Source organism: Gouania willdenowi, chromosome 6, assembly GCF_900634775.1.
Source record: "Gouania willdenowi chromosome 6, fGouWil2.1, whole genome shotgun sequence".
In the NCBI taxonomy this organism is placed as follows: domain Eukaryota; kingdom Metazoa; phylum Chordata; class Actinopteri; order Blenniiformes; family Gobiesocidae; genus Gouania; species Gouania willdenowi.
In genome coordinates this window covers 50514607-50538749 of record NC_041049.1, presented here as the reverse complement: position 1 = coordinate 50538749, position 24143 = coordinate 50514607, and the positions used below count along the sequence as shown (strand labels likewise).

The 24143-nt window shown below is 39.2% G+C and overlaps 1 protein-coding gene across 1 annotated transcript; it reads left to right on the top strand.

Annotated features, from left to right (window-relative positions):
* The first annotated feature begins 410 nt into the window (after positions 1-410).
* On the top strand, positions 411-23925 carry LOC114464256 (uncharacterized). Its single transcript, XM_028448306.1, has 4 exons — positions 411-416; positions 591-2265; positions 7250-8146; positions 22808-23925. Exons 1-4 carry the CDS (start codon positions 411-413, stop codon positions 23038-23040), a joined length of 2811 nt encoding a protein of 936 aa, XP_028304107.1. The 3' UTR covers positions 23041-23925.
* The last annotated feature ends 218 nt before the right edge of the window (positions 23926-24143 follow it).

The window sequence follows — 24143 nt, the reverse complement described above, 5'->3', positions numbered from 1 at the left end:
CCTTTATTCTAATATGTTTGTGTTTAAAGTCGTTTTTTGTTTAATGTGTGCTAAATAAATAAATGAAGAAAATGAAATCCTATTCAAAGCTACCTTTTTCAATGTTTCGTGTACATAATGTTACTATTTTATGAATGGAAGGGCAAGTTAAAAGCTTTTTTGTGTTTGATATGCGTTAACACATTACGTTTAGACTCAATCAGCACTTTCTGACTCTCCTTCAATAATCAAAAACCACAGACGTACTTAACAGGATGAGGAGAGTCAGAACCTGCTTTGCTCTATTTCCTGACCTATTTGTGGTGCATTTCTTGTATTATGCTGCAGCTGCTAAAATACTGATTAAAAAAACAAAAAAAAAACAGATATAATCATAGTCTTGACTTTCCTTTTCCTGTGTTTCTGAAACTATGAATGTGAGTGATTTATGTGGCGGATTCTGCGTCACTCAATGCTTCTTCTGTCCTCTCCTTAGGTCGAACAAACATTCGTCAGAAGACCATGAATCTACATCCTGTTTCCTTAATGAACAGCCTGAAATAATTCCACTGCTAATCCTCGGACTGTCCCAGATAGACACACTGTAACAGCACCCAGGTCCCCAAAGGAGCATTCATTACTACATCTCCTGTCCAATTAGGAGCCAGATGGCGCTTCTGGCCAATCAAATCATGGATGCAAGGATTCTCAGTAGCATGAACGGGACAGTCGAGCTCTCTCAGTTCTTACGAGTCACCAATCAAAGCCTTGTATCTCAAGTTCATTCTGCCCAGGAGGACAATCGTAAGAACAGAAAGTATCCCTGCCCCCTGTGTGGGAAGCGTTTTCGCTTCAACAGCATCCTCTCCCTTCACATGCGCACTCACACAGGGGAGAAGCCTTTCAAGTGCCCGTACTGCGATCACAGAGCTGCACAGAAAGGCAACCTGAAGATTCACCTTCGTACACACAAACAAGGCATCTTAGGTAAAGGCCGTGGGAGGATCAGGGAGGAGAACAGGCTTCTTCATGAGCTGGAGGAGAGGGCGATCCTCAGGGACAGGCAGATGCGAGCAAGCCACGTTAGCCAACAGCAGCCGCAAACGTGTAATCCATACCAACTCCAGAAGTCCCAGTCTCAGACAGTGCTAGCGCAGCCTCAATTCTTAAGCAACACTTTTATAACAGAGAGCCTCCCAAAAACATCAACTTCCCCAACAGTGGCTGCCAACCACGATGAAGCCCTGCAGCCTCCAACCACTGGCTTCCGCTGCTTGTTCTGTAAGGGAAAGTTCAGGAAGCAGCAGGAGCTCGAGCGTCACATCAGAATTTTGCACAAACCCTACAAATGCACCCTCTGTGAATTTGCTGCTTCGCAAGAGGAAGAGCTCATTGGCCACGTTGAAATAACACACATAACTGCTGAGTCAGGTGCAGGGCCGAAGCCCTCAATGGGAGCCAGCGACAAGGGTAAACCTATCGGCGAGTTTCCGTGCGAGGTGTGTGGCCAGACCTTCAGCCAGGCCTGGTTCCTCAAGGGTCACATGAGGAAGCACAAAGACTCCTTTGAACATTGCTGTCAGATCTGTGGCCGACGCTTCAAGGAACCCTGGTTTCTCAAGAACCACATGAAGGTGCACCTCAATAAGCTAGCAGCTAAGGGTAACCTCTCTGCAGGGCGTGAGTCTTCTGTAGTCATGAGTAACCTCACACAGGACAATCAGAGCAACCTGTACTCTCAGTACATATCCCACATTCACAACAGGCTCCTAGCATCGGAAAGAGCTGACCACTCAGATTATAACCACATGATAGCTGCAAAAGGGGCTGACGTGAAGGTCGGAGAGATGTTTGGGAGGATGATATCAACAGGTCCAGGCCTTGTGACGAATGCAAACAACTCCTCCTCTCTGTTGGGCTTAAACCAGCTTCGCCCTCCACTCAGCTCAGCCACAATGGAATACCTGCAGAAACTCATCTCAAACCAGGAGCCTGTGAACAACAGTAGCACGTACGCAGGTTGGCAGCTCTTAGCTCCAGGGGGGCATGTTGAACAGCACATGTTCACCCAAAAAGACCAACAGCAGTGCTCCTCATATTTATCTGAGAGATGCGTCTCTGAAGACGATGGGAAACAGAGTCTCGGTGATCCAGACACAAAAACCATTAGCAGAACTGGGAGCCCGGACAGCGTGAGTCATCAGGGGCCAACGGAAATGATCACAGAAGCAGGGACCCCTGGAACCGCCCTGGAACAGAAACTACTTGACTCCTCTCCAGCTTCAGGTAAATATCAGTTAAGGAAGCAACATTAGGAAGAAGTCTGCCTCTGGGAAGATTTCCAAAGCTCATTCTAACTTTCATTTTCACACAAAAACCTAAAAAATCAGCACATTAAAATACTTTCTCTGCTTTATGACTACATATATATATATTTTTTTTTTTTGTGTTTTTTTTTTCTTTTTCTAAAACTGTAACATCCAAGTGACAGCTGTGTCATTATCTTTGTTCCCATTTTGAGGAGGTGGACAGGAAGTGCTGGGTCAGCAAAGCCACCACTGATATTATCATCCACGAGCACTTTGTCTTCCTTTTAAAGATAATGGCATCATGTTGAATTGTAGGGATAATTAGTACCCTCTATTTTATATCCGTCACATCCCCACCCCTTGCCTACGGGGGCACAAGATGTTAATGCATGCCATCTGGTGTTTTTAATGATTTGATATACACCACCCAGTGATTTTTATGATTTGATCTACCACCTGGTATTTTTATTGATAGTCTTCTGTTCCACCTGGTGATTTGGATGATTCGGCTCGATGGGTAAATGCCTTTCTTGTCATGGCATCCTGCTAACATGTTATCCTGTTCCGATATTACTGCTGTAACGTTGCTGTTTAGTGAGAGGAGGAGATTAATTGGAACTTTTCTTTTTGTCAACACAGTTTTTAAGGATGTTTTTTTATGTTTTGTAATGGTGGAACAGTTCTGCGTATGTACTGTACGTCTAAGTCTGATGTGCTCTTGTGGTTTTTGGATCCATTATCCTCTTAAATGATGTCCGTATAGCAGAGATAAATGGATCAGGTCTAATCTCATTAGATGCTTTGTTCCCGTATTGTGCACACGAACTGGTATCTGCTTATTTACATGTAAACACGCACAGTTTAAGGCCAAATCCCCATTTGTTTGCTCTTTATAAAAAAAACATATTCCAACTCTGTTGTTTCTGCTTTCCCTTCTTCTCCCCCATATCTCCACAACCATACGGTGTCACTTCCAGAAACATTTACGGTAGTTGGCTATAGCAGCAGGATTTGAGTGTGCACAGTTCTGGGATGGCACATTCAGTATCAGACTCTAATTTCAGTCAATATTAAGCATGGAAACTAATTCATTGTAAAGGTCAGGCGTCATTGCTTTAGTCAATGATGGATCCGGCAGGCTCCATCTCCCCCTCTCCTCCTCTCTTCTCTGTTCTTAGCCCTGTGTAATGGTAGACTCACTCTGGGGGCTTAGCACCGCATTGTTTAGCTCTGACAATATATCCCAGAGACCTCTGCAGCTGCTCCCTGTGCTCACAATGACAGATTAATTAACACAATCACACACTGCTGGCCCTGGCTCAACGCACAGGTCTGCTGCGGGACAGATAGGTAAATCCTACACATATGGAGAAAACGCACCACTTGATGAGGCTTTAATAACAGGGATAAGTTTTTTGGAGACGGGTGGGGTGTGGGGGGTTGTAACTGATCAAGTCTGTCTGTCTCAATGGTCGTTGGAGGAAAAGAGAGAGGGAGAGAGTGCGGGATTTCTAATTCAGGAAGAGCGGAGAAGCTGAGGAAGAATTACCACTGCCAGATGTTCAGCTTGAGGAACATTGATTAGTCCAGAATTACTGGCTGCATTATTCATAGTCAGCCTATGGTGGTCATGAAGTTATTGATGTTCTCAATATGGATAGCAAATATAGTACAGTCACGCCATCAGGGTGAGAGGCGGCTCCTCTGCTCGCCACATCCAGATACCAGATTCTAACAGTGAGTGCTTGGCATCTTAATATAGAAATTCTGCTTTAACATCAATAGGAAGCATGTTAAGGATTATTAATCTCAATATCTAATCAGCACTGATTTGAAAAGGCTATTAGATTTTCAAATATAAGTCCAGATTTTTAAAAAAACATACCAGCTCCTCTTAACGTGACAAACTGATAAAAGGTTCAAGCTTCAGGCCTCTGACCTACATCGGACCAGTTGGATCCCAGATCTGAATAAAAGGACAAATATAAAATGCCCTGACAGTTATTAATTAGTTCTATTCAACACTCTTAACCTCAAGGTCAGTGAGCAGGCAGCTTTTAATGATGCTGTCCCCACATTTTGTTTTGTACTGCTTTTAATGCCAGTTTTACTGTAAGAGTTGCAGCTGAATGAGCCTGAAGTGATAAGCATCTCTTAAAAATTTGAATGGTAATATGAGCCGTGTTTGATACTGATAAAGCCTGCTGTCATGCAGGATATCACTTTTCACCTGGCTTTTCATTCCACATCTGTCTCTTCTTTGTGATTGCTGACAGTGGAGGCATCTTTTGAACCAGATAGGTCTTTATCTTGACTTTGTCCTGGTTTAGGAAATTCACTTTGTATTCATGGATCAGAGTCAGTCTGAGTGTTTTCTCTGAACTGATTACCTGTTGGCGTCTCCATCTCTCATCTCTCTCCCTCTCTCGCTCTCACTTCTGTCTTTTAATCCTCTTTTTAATTATTATTGCAGATATGAGGCTCAAATTAAGCTCAAAATGCTTGTTTTCCTAGCATGCAGATAAAAAGATTTACCCAGGGACTTCTGAACACCTGCCTTGAAATATTGTTCCACCGTCTCCTGAATGCCATTTGGCTTAATTGACTTGGAAACGTCCCAAATGCGTCATTGACTATGTGGTCTAATTAATATTAATAATATATGCTATTATAAACATCAAAGAACATCTGGTGCCCCTGTTTTTCTACTCGTCTTGTGTGTGTGTGTGTGTGTGTGTGTGTGTGAGTTGCTCTCACTCTGTTTCATCTTAAACCACAGCAGCCAATAGAGCTCCGTTTTGCATTTCAGGTGCTTGATTACAAAAACAGACGGAACAGAATCATAGATATGAATATATATTATATATATATGTAAATATATATAGCTGCTGAATGCCTGTGTAAGCATATAGCACGTGAGCGTGTGATTGCATTGATATGTGGTTGTAAATCTTCAATCCTATTTCCATATGAAATGAATCAAGCCCAGCTGCACGCTCCTTCATGTAGCCACGGCTCACTTGAGTCTATTTTTTTTTATTTACCTTTTTTTTTTCCGTACACCCAGGAAGGGCAGATAACTCATATGCATCACTTCATTAGATGCTCTGTGTTAGGTGAGAGAGGCTGGGGTATGTAATGATGCAGTAATTGGAGTTTTGGTTGATAAATCTAAGCTCTAAAATTACTCCCCTCACATAATGTGAGCCCAGGCACTGTAAGTAAATCTTAAACTGATTAAGTTAGCATGAACTAGGCAATCACAAAGATGGCACCCTTCCAAAGGGAGTGAAAAAAAGGCAGTCTTCAGCCTTTTGTGTTGTTTTACCGCTCTCATGTCGGCTGGTAAATGGGTTCAGGAAAGTCCACGCTGAGAGATGAGGTCAGATATATGTGTTTGCTGCGTTTGGAGCCAGCCGGTAATGTCATCGTAATTTAAACCGCAGAATAATTGAGATGTATAGTGTGTCTGAAAGAGTTCCATTAAGCTGTTTAGATTTTTTTTTTTGGGTCTTTTACTGGAGACAAGGGTGTGGCGCACTGTCCAAGTCTTTTTCCCACTCTCGCACACCCACGCAGGCCACCACACAAGTGCAACATGCAGAGGTATTAAATCACAACATACCGACACAAACACATATTTTGTGCAACGGAGGGGAACTGACTTTAGTTCAAGGACATAAATTTTCCATTTCAGCTGTGGCTTTTCAATCTCATTAGAGAGAGCTCTGTTTAATGAATACGTGGGTGTTATTTTACGGTTTTGTAAATTGTAATGGTGAAAAATCAGCCCTCCTTTCACAGCCATTCCACTCACAACGGTGGTTTTTCTATTAAAGTTGGAAACAAAGTAAAGGAACTAGTACAGATCATTAGATTTAGATTTACCTCAGAGAATTACCTCAGGGTCAGATCTTGAGGTGTAGGAAATTGATATTTCTCTGGCGGGGATGAATCACTGTTGTAACTCAGATATTAGTCCATTAAAGAAGAACAATAAGGCATCAATATGCATAGAAATAAATTAATGGTGGTGGGTTTATCTCCCTATCCCAGACGCATCCCTAAAAGACACAGTATAATGTATGACCTGACCTTCAAATGCCAGGAGAGTGTTGGGCAATAAACTGCCAATATTTGTGGTTTAATGGCGTTGGATGACTTTTACTGTAATTGGAATGGCATCGAAACAGCTGGGCTGTTTAAAGACAGTACATGGCTGAGGTCTCAGGCAATCACTAACTCAAAATGGTTACAGAGAAAGAGAGAAGTGCGTTTAACCCTGGAGGGTGCATCTATGATTGTTATAAGAATGAAGCTGCAGTGAGAGAAAAAAAAAAAGCATTTAAAGTACCTTTAAGTGAAACAAATGGTATGCGGGTCAAATCATGCACCCAGATCATTATTATTCACACAAAGAAAAATATCATTCATCATTCTCCACAATATTACACTTTAATTTCTGAATTATTTTTCAAATGTAGCATTTTTCAAGCTCAAGGAAAGAAAAATAAACCACGGATAGAGCATTGTGTGGGTAATCAGAAGTTGGACGTCATTATTTTTGACTGGGAAACCCACTCACTGGTTTTGATGGAATGAGGCTTTCTGTCTGCAACATCTGCCTTGTTCCAGTTACTTTACAATTTCAAAGTTTATTATTTGTGGAAGAATCGTGTTTGGTGTTAACATCTTTTGGTGTATTTATTGCACATGGTGGTGGCGTCCATACTGTAAAATGATGGATCACTGGAGCTGAAAGCTGATTACAAGCTTGATTTACTGCAGGGCAGCACTTAAATCATTCAACTCAGCCTGGTGTGGGATTGCAACATTTTTCATGTTTAGACAACTCTTGTTGGTACATAGTTTCTTTTCAAACTGCTCATAATGCCTGCCTTGGATGTGGTTTTTCTAATGGTTTGAATTGTATGTATTTTTGCTGTTATTGTCTGTGTTAGGTGAGACAGTCTACAGGTGTCCTCTCTCCAGTGAATACACCGCTGCACAAACTGCCTCGCTGGGTTTCCACCTGGATCGCTACCCCTTCCCCCACTGGCAGAACAACAGGGAGCGTTCTTCCCCTCTTCAGCCCAGCAGCAGCAGCTCCAGTCCAAACCCCAACAAGTTCAGACCCAGATCCAGGGAAGAGTGGAGCCCGGCGGTCGGTCAGTTCCTCATCCAGGAGAGTAACGGTGAAAGTTCTCTGCTCATCAACAAGCAGTTTGATCTGGCTGACAAAGCGGGGGTTCTAGACACTTCTTCTTTACCTGAACAACGAACCAAGAAATCCCAGTATGAGCCCTTGGATTTGTCCATCAGGCCAGAGTCTGTTCCGTCTCACTCACTGACACAGATGTCTGGTGTTCTCACCAATGGAGTTTCGTCCTCTATCACTCGCCGGCTACGACGTTACCCCAAAGCTGAACTCAGTGTAAAACCTGCATATCAGTGTGACCTTTCCATGCAGGAACCAATAGAGGATGTAAACCAACTAAATGGTGGCAGCATTGGTTATAATAGTGACGGTGAATTATTTGAGAAATCTGGGCAAGATGGGGACAACAACAAAGATCACGCAGTCAGGTGGAAGATGTTAGAAAACGACGGCCTTGAGTCACAGGAAGAGACTAGTGGGGATTTCCAGGATCCCAGTGAAAAGACACCTGACAGGCTGGGCCAGTGGGGCAGAGGTGTGGCCGAGTCCCTGGAGAACGTGACCCCAGGACAGGAGGATTCTCTTCAGCTCCAGGGAAACTTGCTCTCCTTCCTGAAGTCTCAGGGGAACCTGGGCTGCACACCTGCCGGGGCATCCAAAACCAGGCTGAACGGTGGTGAAAAAGAGGACATTGCATCAGGTGAGCAGCATCAGCTTCTGGCAACATGTCCTGGTTCTGCACTGGAATTGGAATGCAAATATTGCCATCTAGTGGCCAAACATGTGTAATGTTATTATCAATTTGCAGATATATCTAATACTGATGAACCACTGCATGACAGAACAAACGACTGCCTGGAGATCAGGCTTTAGCTTTTGTGTTAGCTCGTGACATTATATATATATATAAAAATAAACACACACGCCAAAACTTTTTTGTCATCCCTCAGCCCTTATCACATGACAGCCGAAGTGTGAGTGTGTGACTAAATCACACCAATTACGAACAACACACTTCACTTATCGCACTTCAGTTTTTTTTTTGTTTTTTTTTAACTTCTCCTCTTGCCAGATCTTATCTCTGATCTGAAATAGGGTTTAAAGAAGACACAGGTGTGTGGCACTGATTCCCGCTACACTTTAAAGGATGATATAATCTCCGTGTGTGATAGGTTACAAATCGCCACGCCAATGGAGCCCACTGATGGAGAGGCTTAAGCCCTCGCGTTGGTGTGATATGCTCGCTGAGTGCAGATTTAATAATGCTGTCTCTCAGGAGAGGGAATCCAACAGCTGGGGTCTTTGATATGCATGTATTATGAGTGCAACATGATACACCTTCCCTCTGATCCCCCTGTTATTCAGAAACTCAATATGTTCATGTGAAAGACAGGAAAGTGCCTGTCAACTCCATTAGGGATTAACATCTGTTCACTTTCTTTATGATTCAAACAGCAAGATGTAGTTTTTTTTATTTGATTGTGCAGATGGTTATTAGAATATGTCGAAAAGCAGCCCTCCTCTTTACCTCCTGTCACAGCCATCACACTGTTTAGATATTAGGTACCCAAAGTGGGGTACGGGCAGTGACGTGCAGTCAGGGTAGGCAAGGTAGGCAGTGCCTACCCAAGGGTGAATTGATATTTTGATTATTTTTTTATTTTTCCATTTCCGATAGCCTACAGTACCTATACGTTTGAAAGTGTCAGCATTTTGTGCTTTTCATAGCACAAATGACTAAACATTGCTATTTCCTGGTACGGCAGAGACGCTGCACAGTCTCACTCCGCTGTAAGGCAGGAGGAGGCCACACCCCCCCCCAAAAGCACATTGCTGCTCTGCCTCTGTTCCCATAGCATGTTTTTACGTGTTTGCGCATGCGCAGTCAGTTCCCCAATATGAAAACCATTTACGTCCAAAGGCAGCTCTCTACGCTGCCTTTGGACGTAACCTTGCTATACTAAATGCTATACGTACGTTCACAGTGCATTAGTGAATTGGTACAACGTAGCTGCTGCTACGTTCTCTAGCTAGTGGGCGGGATTATAACATTACAGGCAGGATGGCAGCGCTAGAGACGATAAAGAAACTTTCTTTTGAGGAAAAACGACAGCTTTTAAAAGATGGGAGACCAACACCTGAGCTACCAGACCTTCAGCAAAGGTAAGGTCAGAAAATTGTTGGAACTTTCTACAGTGAATGGTACAAAAAGAAGGATTAGCTTTGTGGATGCTCCTCACTGAGGCTGTTCTGAGTTGTTGCTGTTGTCTTTTTCTCCGTGTTTCTGTGTTTCCAACACAAACAACGGATGCGCTGCTGTGTCATCTTGTTGGGAGAGTATGGAGGCTATATTAAATAATGGTTTGTTTCTTTAACGGCGTTTTACGATGTTGACTTTGTTAGATTAACACTTGCCAGCCGAAAACATATGAAATTGTTCTGCCCTGCCTACCCAACCCTAGTGCTCACGGCACGTTATTGGTTAAGGGTACCCCCATGGGTATGCAAATTGTCATCGGGGATAAGTGAATAGAAATAAAAAGCAACACAACAACATTAGAAACTACAATATATTTTGACAAGCAGTCAAGAGCCTCCATGCATTGTCACAAATTACACACGCAGAGCGCCCTCATTCAGCCTCATACAGAGAAATAATATCATCAAAAAAATGCAACAACCTCACCCATCTCATTAAATATTTGAAAAAAAAGAGATTGGTTAATCTCTGAAAATGCTCTTAGACTAATTCATTTAATAAAGCAAACAAGTGACACTTCTGAATGAGATGTTTTCTTGTGTGATTACGTAAAATTTTATCACTTTGAAAAAGCGATAAAATTTACAGTTATACTCATACTTACAGAGCAATTCAGTATCACTTGTTTTACACAAACATAGAAAGAAAAAAGAAAGCAATAACAAAATTAAATTAACCTGAAAATAACCACAAAAGACAGACAGGGCCTTTCAAGAGCATAGCTTATCTTAGAATTTAGGAGGTAGACATACAGTATCTACATAATGTACATAATTGCAAGAATGCAGCTGCAAAAATTAGTTAAGACGTCAGAAACATCCAAGTGCTTAATAAAGTCAACAAAAGGCCCCCAAATCTTTTTGAATATATACTGCTTTGGCTTATGGATGTATGTTATCTTTTCCAAAGGTAAGCTAGACAACATTTGTTTTAACCGTTGGGAGGCACTAGGTTCGTTCACTTTGCTATCTATAAACTAAATTCAATAAAATTGCTCTCTGCTTTACTAGATTTATGTCTATCCGGACAAAGAGCCATTATGAATAATTTGGAATCCAACGTAGTATGTTTTTCACTTCTACTCTAAAAGTTTTATTTGATTCCATTATGTGTTTTAAGTGCAGGTGGAATGTCTTAATGGCTTCGGGTTAAATATCTGAAGGTGTATGGGGGGCACCATTAGGTTTTAAACATTTTATAGGATTTAGGGGGGAAAAAAATCACAAATTTGGGCTTGTCTTACAGCATATTGTCCATTTTCAGCCAGAAATCCAAGGACAATTGACATCATGAATCCACTCATATGAGCAATAACTGTCGCTTTTGTTTTCCAGTAATCAGATCAAAGTAAGACGATACTTCAGGTCCTCTTTTCTTTCGTCCCCTAACCCCCCCCCCCCCTCCTCTTTTCTTTCTTCCCCCCCCCCCCCCCCCACCGTGGCAGAGTGATACTCTAGATTTTTACCCTTCATCATAAAGCAGATGTGAAAGACACAATAAACACCTCTCAGTCAAATTGGACATGGAGAAGCGTGGCTGACATTGAGTGTCCTCTAAAAGTCAACCAAACAGGTGGTCCAGCAGTCTGTGGTGCTGTCCATGGTGCTGACCAGGTGGCTTTGTCATGAGCCTGTCTCCTGGTGCCTCGCCCACCACCCTCCATCCTCTCCATACTGTATGCCATGGCACGTCGAGTGGCACGGTGACATATTGCTGGGCAGTTTGGACATGGAGTGATGTGTTTGTGATGACAGTTCAGGGCAGCTCCAATGTGCCAGCAGTGGTAATTGGCCAGATGGTGACCTCTGGTTGAACCTGTCTGCATGCTCATTAGTCTCCCTGAGCCCCTCCCTTGAGTTTTAAATACACCATAGCTGCAATACCTAAATATGTCTACTAGATGGCAGTATAGACCACACAAAGACCACAGGTAGAATATTTCACTCTAATATGTCTTGGAATTTTTAGGTCAATTATTTAAAAGATAAGATCATAATCTATGTCTGTGTTTCTCCAATAAGGGTACGCAATGGCACTACAGGGGTACTTGAGACAGAAAATGGGAAAATTAACAAATAATGTGTATTTGTAGTTAAAAATGTTCATCATAATATTGCTGATGGAAATGATTTTGATTAGAACATGAACCTAAGATACAAGAGTCAGTCTTGGTCCCACACCAGGTGGAAGATGACTGGAAATGATAAAAACTATAGAAATACATCTATTCAGGAGGCACTAATACTGTTTCATCCCACTTACTTACAAAGTGAGATTATTTAGAATGTGTGTTCACACACATTCATTCTATCATTATGCTCTATCGTTGTTTTTTTCATATTATTCTGAGCAAAATGTTGTAGTCTTGGATTCAGAAATAAGAGAAAGTTGAGCCCAAAAAGTTTGAGAACCACATATGTTGAACATTATATTTTCAACAGTTTAAAGAGCTATTATAATTCAAAACACATATGCAGTTAACTGAGTTACTGGATACCCAAAGTTGAAAGTAATGGATTACAAGTACTCACATTACTGTAATTGTGTTGCTTTTATGGGTACTTGTAGTTTTTTTTAGAGTACATTTATAAATCACTCATTTTACTTGTGCTTAAGTATGTTTTAAAATAAGCAAAGTTATTCATTACATTCATAAACCCAACCGTTACTGAGTAAATTATTATTTTTTGTGATTATTTCTTTATTTCCATTTCATATTAAACATATAGTCCATATTTTGTTAGTCGTGCCATTTCTGATCAAATCCCACTGGCCACTTTCTTGGGTTCAACTTGGGGTTTCTACCTATTATGTTGTTACCCACATGGCACTGTTTTAGAGTTCATAAATGTAGCTATAGAGCCTGAGAATTTTTTTTATTATTATTAATTGAATTTGGTGTTATTTTATTAAAAAAAGAATTGTACATTCGTGCAAACCTTTTATTTTATACAGATGCCTTTGTGGAAAATAAATTAAGTTCCACTTGTGCAAGATTTGGTCTCTTCCTTTTTAAGTTTATACATGAGATGTTTACTGTATGCAAGGGAACCGTGGCAAGATTACCAAAATAAAATGTGGGGGTTGAAAGGTATTTAATTGAGCTACTTTTTACATGTTCTGGAGTATTTCATGTATAACTTACTTGTACTTGTACTTGTACTTGAGTACAATTTTAATCCAGTAGCGCCTCTTGTTATACCCATGGCCTGTGTGGCATCACATCAGACCTCTCAGACTCATGAGAAAAAGTGAATATGAGAAGATCGATAAAGAAAGGATTAAGAATGAAAGAACAGAGGGGAAGAAAAGGCCCATTTGAAAGGTTGAAAGGGGTGAGTCATTATCCCATTGTCTGACCTCTGTGTACCCTCCGCAGAGTGGGTGACAGAGAGCCGGAGAAAAAGAGGAGAGAAAAAGACACGAGAAAGATCACCATAGATGGAGATAGATGGAGCGACAGCGAGGTGAAAGAGGAGCGCTAGTGCGGCTGTCTCCATGAGCAGATGTCGTTTGAGGGCAGTGAGAGGGCAGCTCGGCCTGCCTTTGTGCGCTGCCTCTCCCCATAGAGATAATGAAGGGTGGAGCATTGGGAAGGATGTGCAGTCATCACTCACTGTCTGTGTGCCATCAGAGCTCAGGCCTGTGTCATCCGTCACCATTCAGCTGCTCTGGCCCCCGTCGGCCCGCCACTGTCATCATGGTCATTATCTCAGCCCCTGACACAAGTCTCACCACAGACACACACAAGATTGAAAACGCATCTCTGAGCTGAAGCTCAAGCAAATATCAACATTAATTCACCCAAATATCCACTTGCAATCTGACATTTCTGCAGCAAAAATCTGTAACATCAATAAAACTCTTGAATTCCTCTTCAAAATTACAAAAAAAAACCCATACATTACACTTTTTTAAATGATGTCATAAAAACTCAAACCCACTTATTCAAGTCAACAGATTATGATGATGTTGTACAAACTTGGCAATCAGATGCAAACTTTCCCACAGTAAAGTAAAGCTGTCTAGTGACTTCACTCACACAGTGATGGATAGTCACATGTGTTGCTGTTATTATGGTGTTAACTTGTCATATTTTCTCACATTCACACCCCATTGGTGACAGAGATGCCATGCAAGGTGATGGCCACGGATCAGGGAATGGACCGCAGCGCCAACAAAAACAATTTGTTATTATCACGTCTATTTATACTTGTTGTATGGACACAAATAAAACAACATGAACTTTTTTTAATATGTTAGTTAAGTAAGATATTTTAAATATAATCAAAACTTTTATGAATGAAAAATGCATTTTTACTGTTTTATTTATTGTTTAGGTTTAAATGGATTTATTTCCTGCATTATCAGAAAGCCGACATAATAATGAATATTGATTTAAAAAGTACCTGTATGCAGATTCTTGGGGTTTATGATGATGATGATTAAAATGTAGGGAGAGTGACGACTTTAATTTCTGAGGTAGTTTTCTCTGAGGTTTAATTTGTTCTACTTTTGTGTATTTGGTCAGATTAAGCTAAATAGATTTAATTTGATCAATGTTGACAATCAAAAGAATTACAGTACAAAATTAAAACCATCCACTAGACCAGGGGTTCTCAACTCGTCTCACCCTGGGACATTTTGCCTCGGTTATCAAATCGCATCCCACTTGTTTTTTTTTTTTTTTTTAATTCAACCAACCAAATGTAGTTTTTTTTTTTTTCAAAGATAGCTGTTGAAAACACACATATACAATCTTTTTTTTAAACATAAATCTATATATTTTGCTGTGCAACATGCATGCCTGTCAAAAGAAAGGTTTCGTTCAATATAAAAGACCAACATGACAGACATTAAGTAATTTTTTTTTGCTCAGCTTTCCTTGACCCACCCAGTACAGGTCCGCGACCCACTTTTGGGTCCCGACCCACCAGTTGAGAATTGCTGCACTTGACTTTAACCCAGTTTACACAGGGTAAAAGTTAGATACATGTTGCCAACAACACAAAGAGACAATCACAGATCCACAAAGGAAGGCAGAGACTCCACTTATCCTGTCATTATTGCTTTTGGATATTTGGGATTTATGTATTTATATCTTGGGACTTGATTGCCGTAATTGAGAAAAATTGTTTTTGTCTTGTTTGCAACCTGTCGTTTGCGTGACGCCAGTTGTTTCTTCACATTATGACACTGTGCTATTGTGGCGATGTCACCATGTTTTTAAATGTCAACAGTTGCTTTGACAGAGTGTAAGAAAGCATGAACAAAAAACTCTTTAGGTTCTGATAGACTGGAGTTTCCCCTCTTTATTTAACAGTCAGTGTCAACATTAGGAGTCAGTCACTGTCTGATAAATGACTGGCAGGTCTCCACACTGTCTCTCAACACAGTCTTTCTCATTTCCTGTTTGGTTTGGGATATGTGCATGTGTACGACGACATGTGGGTTTGTGTGTGCATGTGTGTGTGTGTGTGTGAGAAGCCAGGCTGAAAGCTGTGGCCTAAGCATGCCTGAATGGAGGATACATGTGGTGAGGAGATGGATGGCTCCGATCCCACTGCTGTCCCCTCTAATTGTAAAATATTAGTTACATTAGACTCTGGCCTGTGATTAATGGAACTTATTTGGAGGTTGCCCTCTCATGGACCTCCCTTCTCCTCTGATGGGAGGAAAGAGAGAACAGCATACTCAGGAAGGCGGGGCTAGAGCATGGGAGGGGGTGGGGTTAGGAGAGAGAGGCGAAGGGCAACAATCGACTAATGTAGGCACAGGACCTTTTTGGCTTCTTATTAACTGGCTTTATGAAAGTGTAATAGGCTCCATAAATAGTTCACATCATTTGACAACATCAGAGTGAGACAAATCTCCTTTTTTAATCAACTTGAACTGACATGTCACTTTTTTTTTGTAAATTATGTAGTAATAGAAGAAGTTCAACTGGAACAAATTCACCAAACTTTTCATTTCCTGTTTACAGTATGTGCAGGTTTCATTTATTCAGACAACTGTTACTTAGGAAATCTACATTTTTATTTATTTTTATTTGAATATTGCAACATATAAGACATGATGAAAATAATGACATAATGTAGTGCATACACAGTACAATGAGACAATAGGTGAGGAGTGGATATTTACAAATTTACACTGTGTGTGTGTGTGTGTGCGCGCATGTGCGTGTGTGTGTGTAGTTATGTGGAAAAGAAAGAATTAATGAGTAAATCTATATTGACCTTCTGACATGTTTCGACTGGCAACTGTCAGTCTTTGTCAGAGGCGTCTGCTGATCGCTTTGATCTTTCCTTTCAAATGAAACATCAAAGCAATCAATGTGAACGAAGACTGGCAGTTGCCTGTCGAAACATGTCAGGAGATCAATTAGGGCTGAACAATATGGACCAAAACTCATATCTCAATATTTTTTTTTTCAAAATGGCAATATACGATATAAATCTCAATAACTTTAATTCAATAAAGTCTCTGCAAAAAGATAGTTCTGGGTTAAAATGCCACACAAGTACATTTATTACCACACACCTGCACAATATGTGCCACTTCTGGCTTTTTAGTGAAAGCAGAAACTCTTAAAATTAGTATTTTGATACAAAATAAGCTATAAAAATGTGTATATTGATATAAGTGAATTATGTAATTTTCAATATCGCCAAAAGGAAAACTCAATATATCTTGACTATCGAGATATTGCCCAGCCCTAAGATCAATCTGGATTTCCTAAGTAACAGTTGTCTGAATAAATTACACCAGAACATACTGTTCAAAAATAATTTAGCTGGAATGACTACGCGGAAGTTAAGGAAACTTCAAAGGAAACCTCAAAGCGATCAGCAGACACCTCTGACGAAAACTGGCAGTTGTCAGGGGATCAATTTGGATTTTCTAAGTAACAGTTGTCTGAATAAATGAAACCATAACATATTATTCAAAAAGAAGGCACAGAGACTATTGCTGGAATTATTTCCTGTTTATGTTTACCTATTGTGACATTAGCAGAAGTAGACATAAGATGCACTTTAAGCAATTCTTTTACGATTTTTCCTTGGAAACAGCTTTTAAAACAGTGACACACACACCCACACACACACACACTGTGCCATCCTGATGAAATTCAGATGTGTCAGCCTGTATCCTCTCTCTGACTGCTGTGTGTATATGTGTGTGTGTGTCCTCTACAGCCATCAGGTTATTACACACCAACAGATGGAGCATTACCTTTTATTGCTCACACCTTCTGTGAGTTTTCCCACTTTCCCCCCCAAAAAAACACCTTTTTTATGTAGATGTGAGAGCGAGTGTTCGGCTGCGTGCAGCTGTCACAGCTCTGATGAGCAGCAGGATGGAGAGAGGAAGAGGAGAGGGTGGGGGTGAAAAGGCTTTGACTGCTCTCAGTTTTTGGGAAGTGATGTCAAATGACATCAGCACATAATGGTTTACTGTAACCATGAATCACAGAAACACACGTCGACGTGTTAGACAGAGGGGGAAAAGAGAAAGTCATTATGTGAGGTAACATCTCCAAAATAGCACTGAACGCCGAACAAAGACACATAAGAGTCTTGGTCGGGAGGTAAAAAGAGTAATTCCACCGTCTTTGTTTTGATGTCGGCAGCACCTTCAGGCTTTTGTGTAAGCGATTTTTTATTGAGGTCAGAATAACTTCTGGAAGCTGTAATGGTTGTACTTTGTTTTTCATATCTAAAGGGCAGAAGGTGCATTGTGATGTTCACATTATTTTTCTTTTTTTTTTTTGTGGAACTATGTAGCGGGCACTAAAGAGGTGAACAGACAGGAAGTTTTGGCAAGCCTCGCCTCCCAGCTGCAGATGTCTGTCATTCCTCAGCTCAACACTTGTGTATGTGTGTGTTTATTTATCTTTGTGTGTGTGTGTGTGTGTGTGTGTGTGTGTTAAGCAGGAAATGTGTTATAAAGGGCTAAAGAGCATGCTGACGTTTCATGAAAATATGTTAGCTAAGGTAGTACGCAGTGTCTTTGATTTGCTCTAATGTAGTTTTTGTATAAATATTTTTGATTTCGTACAAAATATTAACAAAGCCAATGTTTTAACAACATCAAACAAACAAACACACAATATAAATGTTATTTTCTCTTTTCTTACCTTAATAGCAGGCATCATCCTGCCTCATACTAAAGGCAGACAAGTTAAAAGAGAGATTTTAAAAGTATATTAAGCACAAAAAGGTGGCGTCATCTTGTTCATATCTTCTTTATTCTCACATATTTTTACTCTCCTGAGAGGTTTGGTTTACATTTAAATTTTTATTAGGCTCCAATCACAGCACAAAATATTGCATGATATAAAATCGGAATAATGAGTAAAATTTAAAAAAAAGTTGTGGTAAGAAACTAAACAGTAACTAAAAACAATGAATACATAAATAAAAAATAAAACAACTGTAAACTTAATAATTCCAGGGAGTTTGTGTTTGTCTTCCTTTTGAACAATATGTTGTGGTTTCGTACATTCAGTCAAAACAAGTCAGGAGATGAAAAGTACATTTCCTGAAAAACTGTAGTATGAATAAATGAAACCTTAACATATTGTTCAAAATAAAGACAAAAGGAACTTACTGGAATTATTACATGGATGTCAAAGAAACATCAAAGCGATCAGCAGAAGCCTCTGAAGAAGACAGTTGTCTGAATAAATGAAACCTTAACAAACTGTAAACTTCTATATAACTATTTCCGTTACATTTATAAAGTGTATTTCCAATGCTTTCTATTTCCCAACAAATAATACTTATTTATTGTAATTCATTTATTTAATTAGGGAAGCAGTGATAAAGTGGATGGTTCTGAGTACACTGCTACTGTGAAGCATGGCAACATTATGCTGTGGGAATGTTTTTTTTCAACATAGATTATGGACTAGTTGGCATGGAGGGTAAGATGACACACACACTAAATATAGAGATTCTTGGTGAATACTTGCTTTAAACTCAGACTGGGGGGTGTCAGTTAATCTTCCAACATGATGTAAAGCACACGGTCTAGATAACAAAGGAGTGGCGTGTGAATTTTCTTTGAATGGCCCAGCAAGAGCCCAGACCTGAACCTAATCAAACTTTTAAACTGTATTTAGTTACATTTACCTGTTTAAAAAAATGTAAGTCATGTGCCACATTATTAACGCAATGTAATTTAAACACTTTTTGGATTTATTTCATAGCAAAATATGCTAATAAAGACAAAAGAAAATAAATATCACTATTTTGTGTTTTCTGTAAGATAACCTAATAAAAGAGATAAAGGACATTGAGGCAGTAGCATTTAGTCCTATGATGAAAGTGCAGAAGTCTCACCCACAGAGTATTTTATTGAACACTTTGATTAAAAATGCCCAAAAACAGGTGTGCAGTGAATGTACAGATACTTAGGAACAACTTGCTTCAACAAATTATCAGGCCAAGGGTGTTAATAGTTATTATATTTACATCTTCTAACACTTTAAGTTTTATACATAGGGCTGAATTTGCTTTGTCATTATTATGACATGACACCTTTGTTACCCTAATCCAGGGGTCTGCAACCTTTACTCTCAAAGCCATTTTGGCTAATCTCACTGGGATTAAAGTCCTCCTGGAGCAGGAAAAATACCTTCTACAAATTCTATACAGTTAGAATTATATAGAATAATGTTTGATTCAATTTGATTTGATTTATATTGATCATGTAAATGGCATCTTAAAAACAGTTTAAAATAAAATAAATTGACATCAAGAAACAAAACAGTATCTTGCATCTTCAAATTCTTACACATCTCAGTTTACATGAACACAATGTTATAATATAAAGAAGATTCTTTTTTTTTTAATGTTAATGTATTTGAAAGGCTACAAAAAGTAACTTTAATTTGATAACACATGATCATGTGATCAACACATGCTAATTTTGTTCATTTCTTGCCACACATAAAACATACATTTTTAATCTTGGTTAAATAAATCTGTTCTCTGCACAATGAAAATCTCTATTTTCTTCTAGAATAGTGTTTGTGTTGGTTTAGTTTCTTACCAGGGATTTAAAACTCAAGGTTAACCACAGGTGCAGGAAAGTTGATGGTCTGTAGATGTTGCAGGAGGTGAAGTAGGAAGGTGCTGAGTCATTGCACAACGTGATTTATTTTAGGTTAACAAATTGTTATATCTTGATTTTATTTGTCATTAATCATTAACAGCCTCTGTAAAAAAAAAAGCAAACCAGCTATTCATTTCAATAGTTTATTTAAAGCTATAGGGAGCCATTGCAAAAGAGTCAAAGAGCCACATTAGGCTCCAGAGCCGCAGGTTGCAGACCTCTGAACCCGAACCCAAAAAATGGCAACATAGCTCCAAAGCTGTCACCATTTAGCAAACAACACTTAATGACGGCCTTCATGACACCTTATGTGACCATACCAGCCTGTCGTTGCCAGATCTCTGAAGCTAAGCAGGTCTAGATCTGGTTAGTAGCTGGATGGGAGACCACTGAGAACTCCAGGTGCCACAGTGGGGGGCAGTCACACCAATGGTATCCTTGGGCAAGACATTTCACCCACATTGCCTCGTATTAACGTAGTGTGTGAGCGAGTGTCGGTGGTGGTCGGAGGAGCCGATGGAGCCTCGCCTTCATCAGTCTGCCCAAGGGCAGCTGTGGCTACAGTAGTAGCTTACCACCACTAAGTGTGGCGTGAAAGAATCATCCCTTAATTCTGTAAAGCATCTTTGAGTGTCTAAAAAATTATATAAATATATAAAGTTGGTGTATTATTATTATTACCTAGTCGTGCTAATGACAGGTGTCGTGTCATAATAATGGCAGCGTTATGTATAAAACGTGACTTTACATTTTCAGTAGGTCTACAACAGGAGTGCTTACGTAAGTCTTGGCCCCATCCTGCATGTTTTAGAATCTACCCTAGTCCAGCACACCTGGCTTTAAAGTGTAGCTCATTAGAGCTTCGTAATCACGCCATCATTAGATTCAGCTGTGTCGGAGCAGGAAGGAATCTTAAACAGATCTCCAATAAATGCTTGAACATGTTTTTACTTCGTGATTATGGGTTATTTTGTATAGATTTTTTTTTTTTTTTTTTTTAAACAAACACTATACTCAAATCAACTTTAGAATGAAACTATCAGAAGTATAAAGACTGCTGTGTATACTACATGTATCCTACTCAAGTAGAAGTACTGTTACTTGATTGAAATTGTACTCAAGTACAAGTAGAAGTAAATCACGCGTAAAATACTCAAGTACAAGTACAAATTAGCTGAATTAAATAGTAAATGTAACAATTACTAGTTACTTTCACCCCCCATGTTTATTTTCGGTAATAAATCTTGCCCTTGCTTACAGTAAACATCTCATGTATGAACTTAAAAAGGAAGAGACCAAATCTTGCACAATTTATTTTCCACAAAGGCATCTGTATAAAATAAAAGGTTTTGTCAAAATGTACAATTCTTTACCAACAAATTCAGTTCAAAATAAAATCACTCTCAGGCTCTAAGTATAGCTACATTTATGAACTCTAAAACAGTGCTATGACATATGTGTCATGTGGGCAACAACATAATAGGTAGAAACCCAAACCTGAGTCACAGAAAGTGGCTCGAGGGCTTTGATCAGTAATGGCACGACTAAGAACATATGAATTATGTTCAATGTGCCTTCATAAACTGAAGACCTGAAATCAGTGCAGTGCTGTGGTTTAAATGGCTATAATTTATAAAATAGTTTACTCAGTAACGGTTGGGTGTAGGAATGTAAAAAATGACTCAACTTATTTTAAAACATAAGTACAAGTAAAATGACTCATTTAGGATGAAGTAGCCATAAAAGCTACTTAATTACAGTAGCGTGAGTACTTGTTATCCATTACTTTCACCTCTGGAAACAAAAAATACCATAAAGGAAGAAAAAGTGTGCTTTCTGATTGCACTGTACACATCAGGGTCGATTGTAATTGTAATTGTAATTGGAAAAAAAAAAAACAGTTGCTGTTGTAATCATAATTTAACTTTAATTGAGTTCAAATAAATGACTAATTGTAATTGGCATAGAAATTCTATAAAAACTGTCATTTGCAATTGAATTAAATGCAAAACTAGGGAACCATGCTACAGATCTCTTACACATACATAGTTAACAATGAATAAATGTGTTTCATATCAACTTTTCCCACTACCTGTAACTTATCTTGAGGACAAATCTAGAGGTATACCCACACCCATACCAAAAATATTAATACCAATATTTTTATTGATGAGGAAGCCCAGCAAGGTAACCAAGAGATGAAAATTTATTTGGATGATGAATGATATTTCTTAGTGTATTTTACAGCTGATTTAAGACATGGGTCAAAACTGACCCATTATCATAAGAGATGCTAACAGAAAGCTAACACAATGAGAGCAGATGGGAGCATGGGAACCCTAGGTTATGATGTGAAACTTTTGGAATCATCTCTATTATTGTTATGATTATTACTATGATTATATGATTATTATAATTATATCTACCTAATTTGTAATATTTGTATGTGTATTAACATATTGATTGCATTTATTTTACTCTTTTTAAAAAAAATATTTTAATTTATTTTATTTTCAATTTCCCCCCCATTTTTTTAGGTATTATGTTAAAATATATGTACATTTCATTATTACTTATGATTGTAGAGGGGGAGGGATATGAGGCACAAATGCATGTTTATATCTGTATATATTTTTGGCAACTGTAAAATAAAAAAAATAAAAAGAAAGCTAACACAAGAGAAAGGTTGCATTTTATGGGGTTAAGTAATTGTGATTAATTGGGAACATAATTGTAATTGTTGTCTGATGAAAAATAATAATTGTAGTTTTAATTGCGATTGAAAAAAATGTCGGTCACCGTCGTCTTAATTGAGTTGTAATTGAACATGGATAATTGAAGACGTAATTATAATTGAAAAATGTAACTGACCCCAACCCTGGTACATATTAACAAAACGATATATCTTTACATTCTTCCGCTGTCACTATTTTCAAACTTATTTCTTGTCTCTGTGTGTTTTTTGTCTTTCTTTCCCAGTTCACAAGCCCTTCCAGTGCAGGTACTGCCCCTACAGCGCCTCGCAGAAGGGAAACCTGAAGACTCATGTTCTCTGTGTCCACCGCAAGCCCTTTGACAACAGTCTCTACCCCGACCGCCGCCTCCGACGCTCGCACACACCCCAGGTGCCCTCCAGATTGCTCCTGGGTGTCATGGGAGACAACGTGGCAGCGAGAGACCAGATTGGCATGACATCGCTCTGTGGGACTTGATGTTGTCATAGCAACAGCACATACAGACAGTTATGAATATTGTTTTAACATCACCTCAAAGAAGGATTAGAATGAGATTGGTTAAAAAAAAAGAAAGAAAAAAATTCAACTTGATGTACATTCCAGTGTTTACTTGAAGAGCCTCAGTGCGTATTTATCTGTAGCAAAAAAAAAAAAAAAAAAGTTGCCTCTACTAATAATGATAATAATCATACTGATAATAAAGTCTGTTGTGATGTGAAAGTGTAGCTGAGGTGCTTGGTGCCGTTCATTTCATCACAATTGTCCAAACAACTCAGAGATGTTTACGTGCATCTATCAGACTCGCACTCGTCTGATAAGGAGAATGTTCCACGCCTGCCCCGAGCACTTGTTCTTTCATCCAGTTAATACTCTGTGTTACATTTTAGTAAATATCCCTCGATTTCCCTTCCAGTCCACAAGTCTTGTCTATCTGTCAGGATGTGGTGCCAGATGTTCGGGCTTTAATCGCAGCAGATGTAATGAAGTAGAATGTTGCACATCGGAGCTTCCATTTGTTCTGCATTCCACTCCAGGGAGAAAGCCTCTCTCACATATAATTATTGCCCATTAACTCCTATGCTTCATGCCCTTGTGCTGGAACAATGCTCAATTAAGGGGAACCAAAGAAATGGAAAAAAGTGCAGAGATTCATTGATAGTACATTCATATCATTTCTTTTCTCTTCTTTCTATTTTTTTTATTGAGTGGAACCACCAGTGCATATATTGGCAACTGGCGGCCCGGGGGCTACATACGGCTCATGGCTTATTTTTGTATGGCCCCTCAAAGTAAATGCAGTATTGACTGCCCTAAAACACAAAGCTTTGCATAAAAATACACAAAATGACTCCAAAAATACGCAAAATGACTCCAAAAATACACAAAATGACTCCAAAAATACACAAAATGACATAAAAACATACAACATAGAAACAAAATATACAAAATAAAAGAAACATATAAAAGAAAAAATGCACAAAAAAGGAAATATACAAAATGACATCATAATTACACAAAAATGACAACAAAAACAACAGAACACATACAAAATGACAACAAAAATGCACAAAATAGAAAAG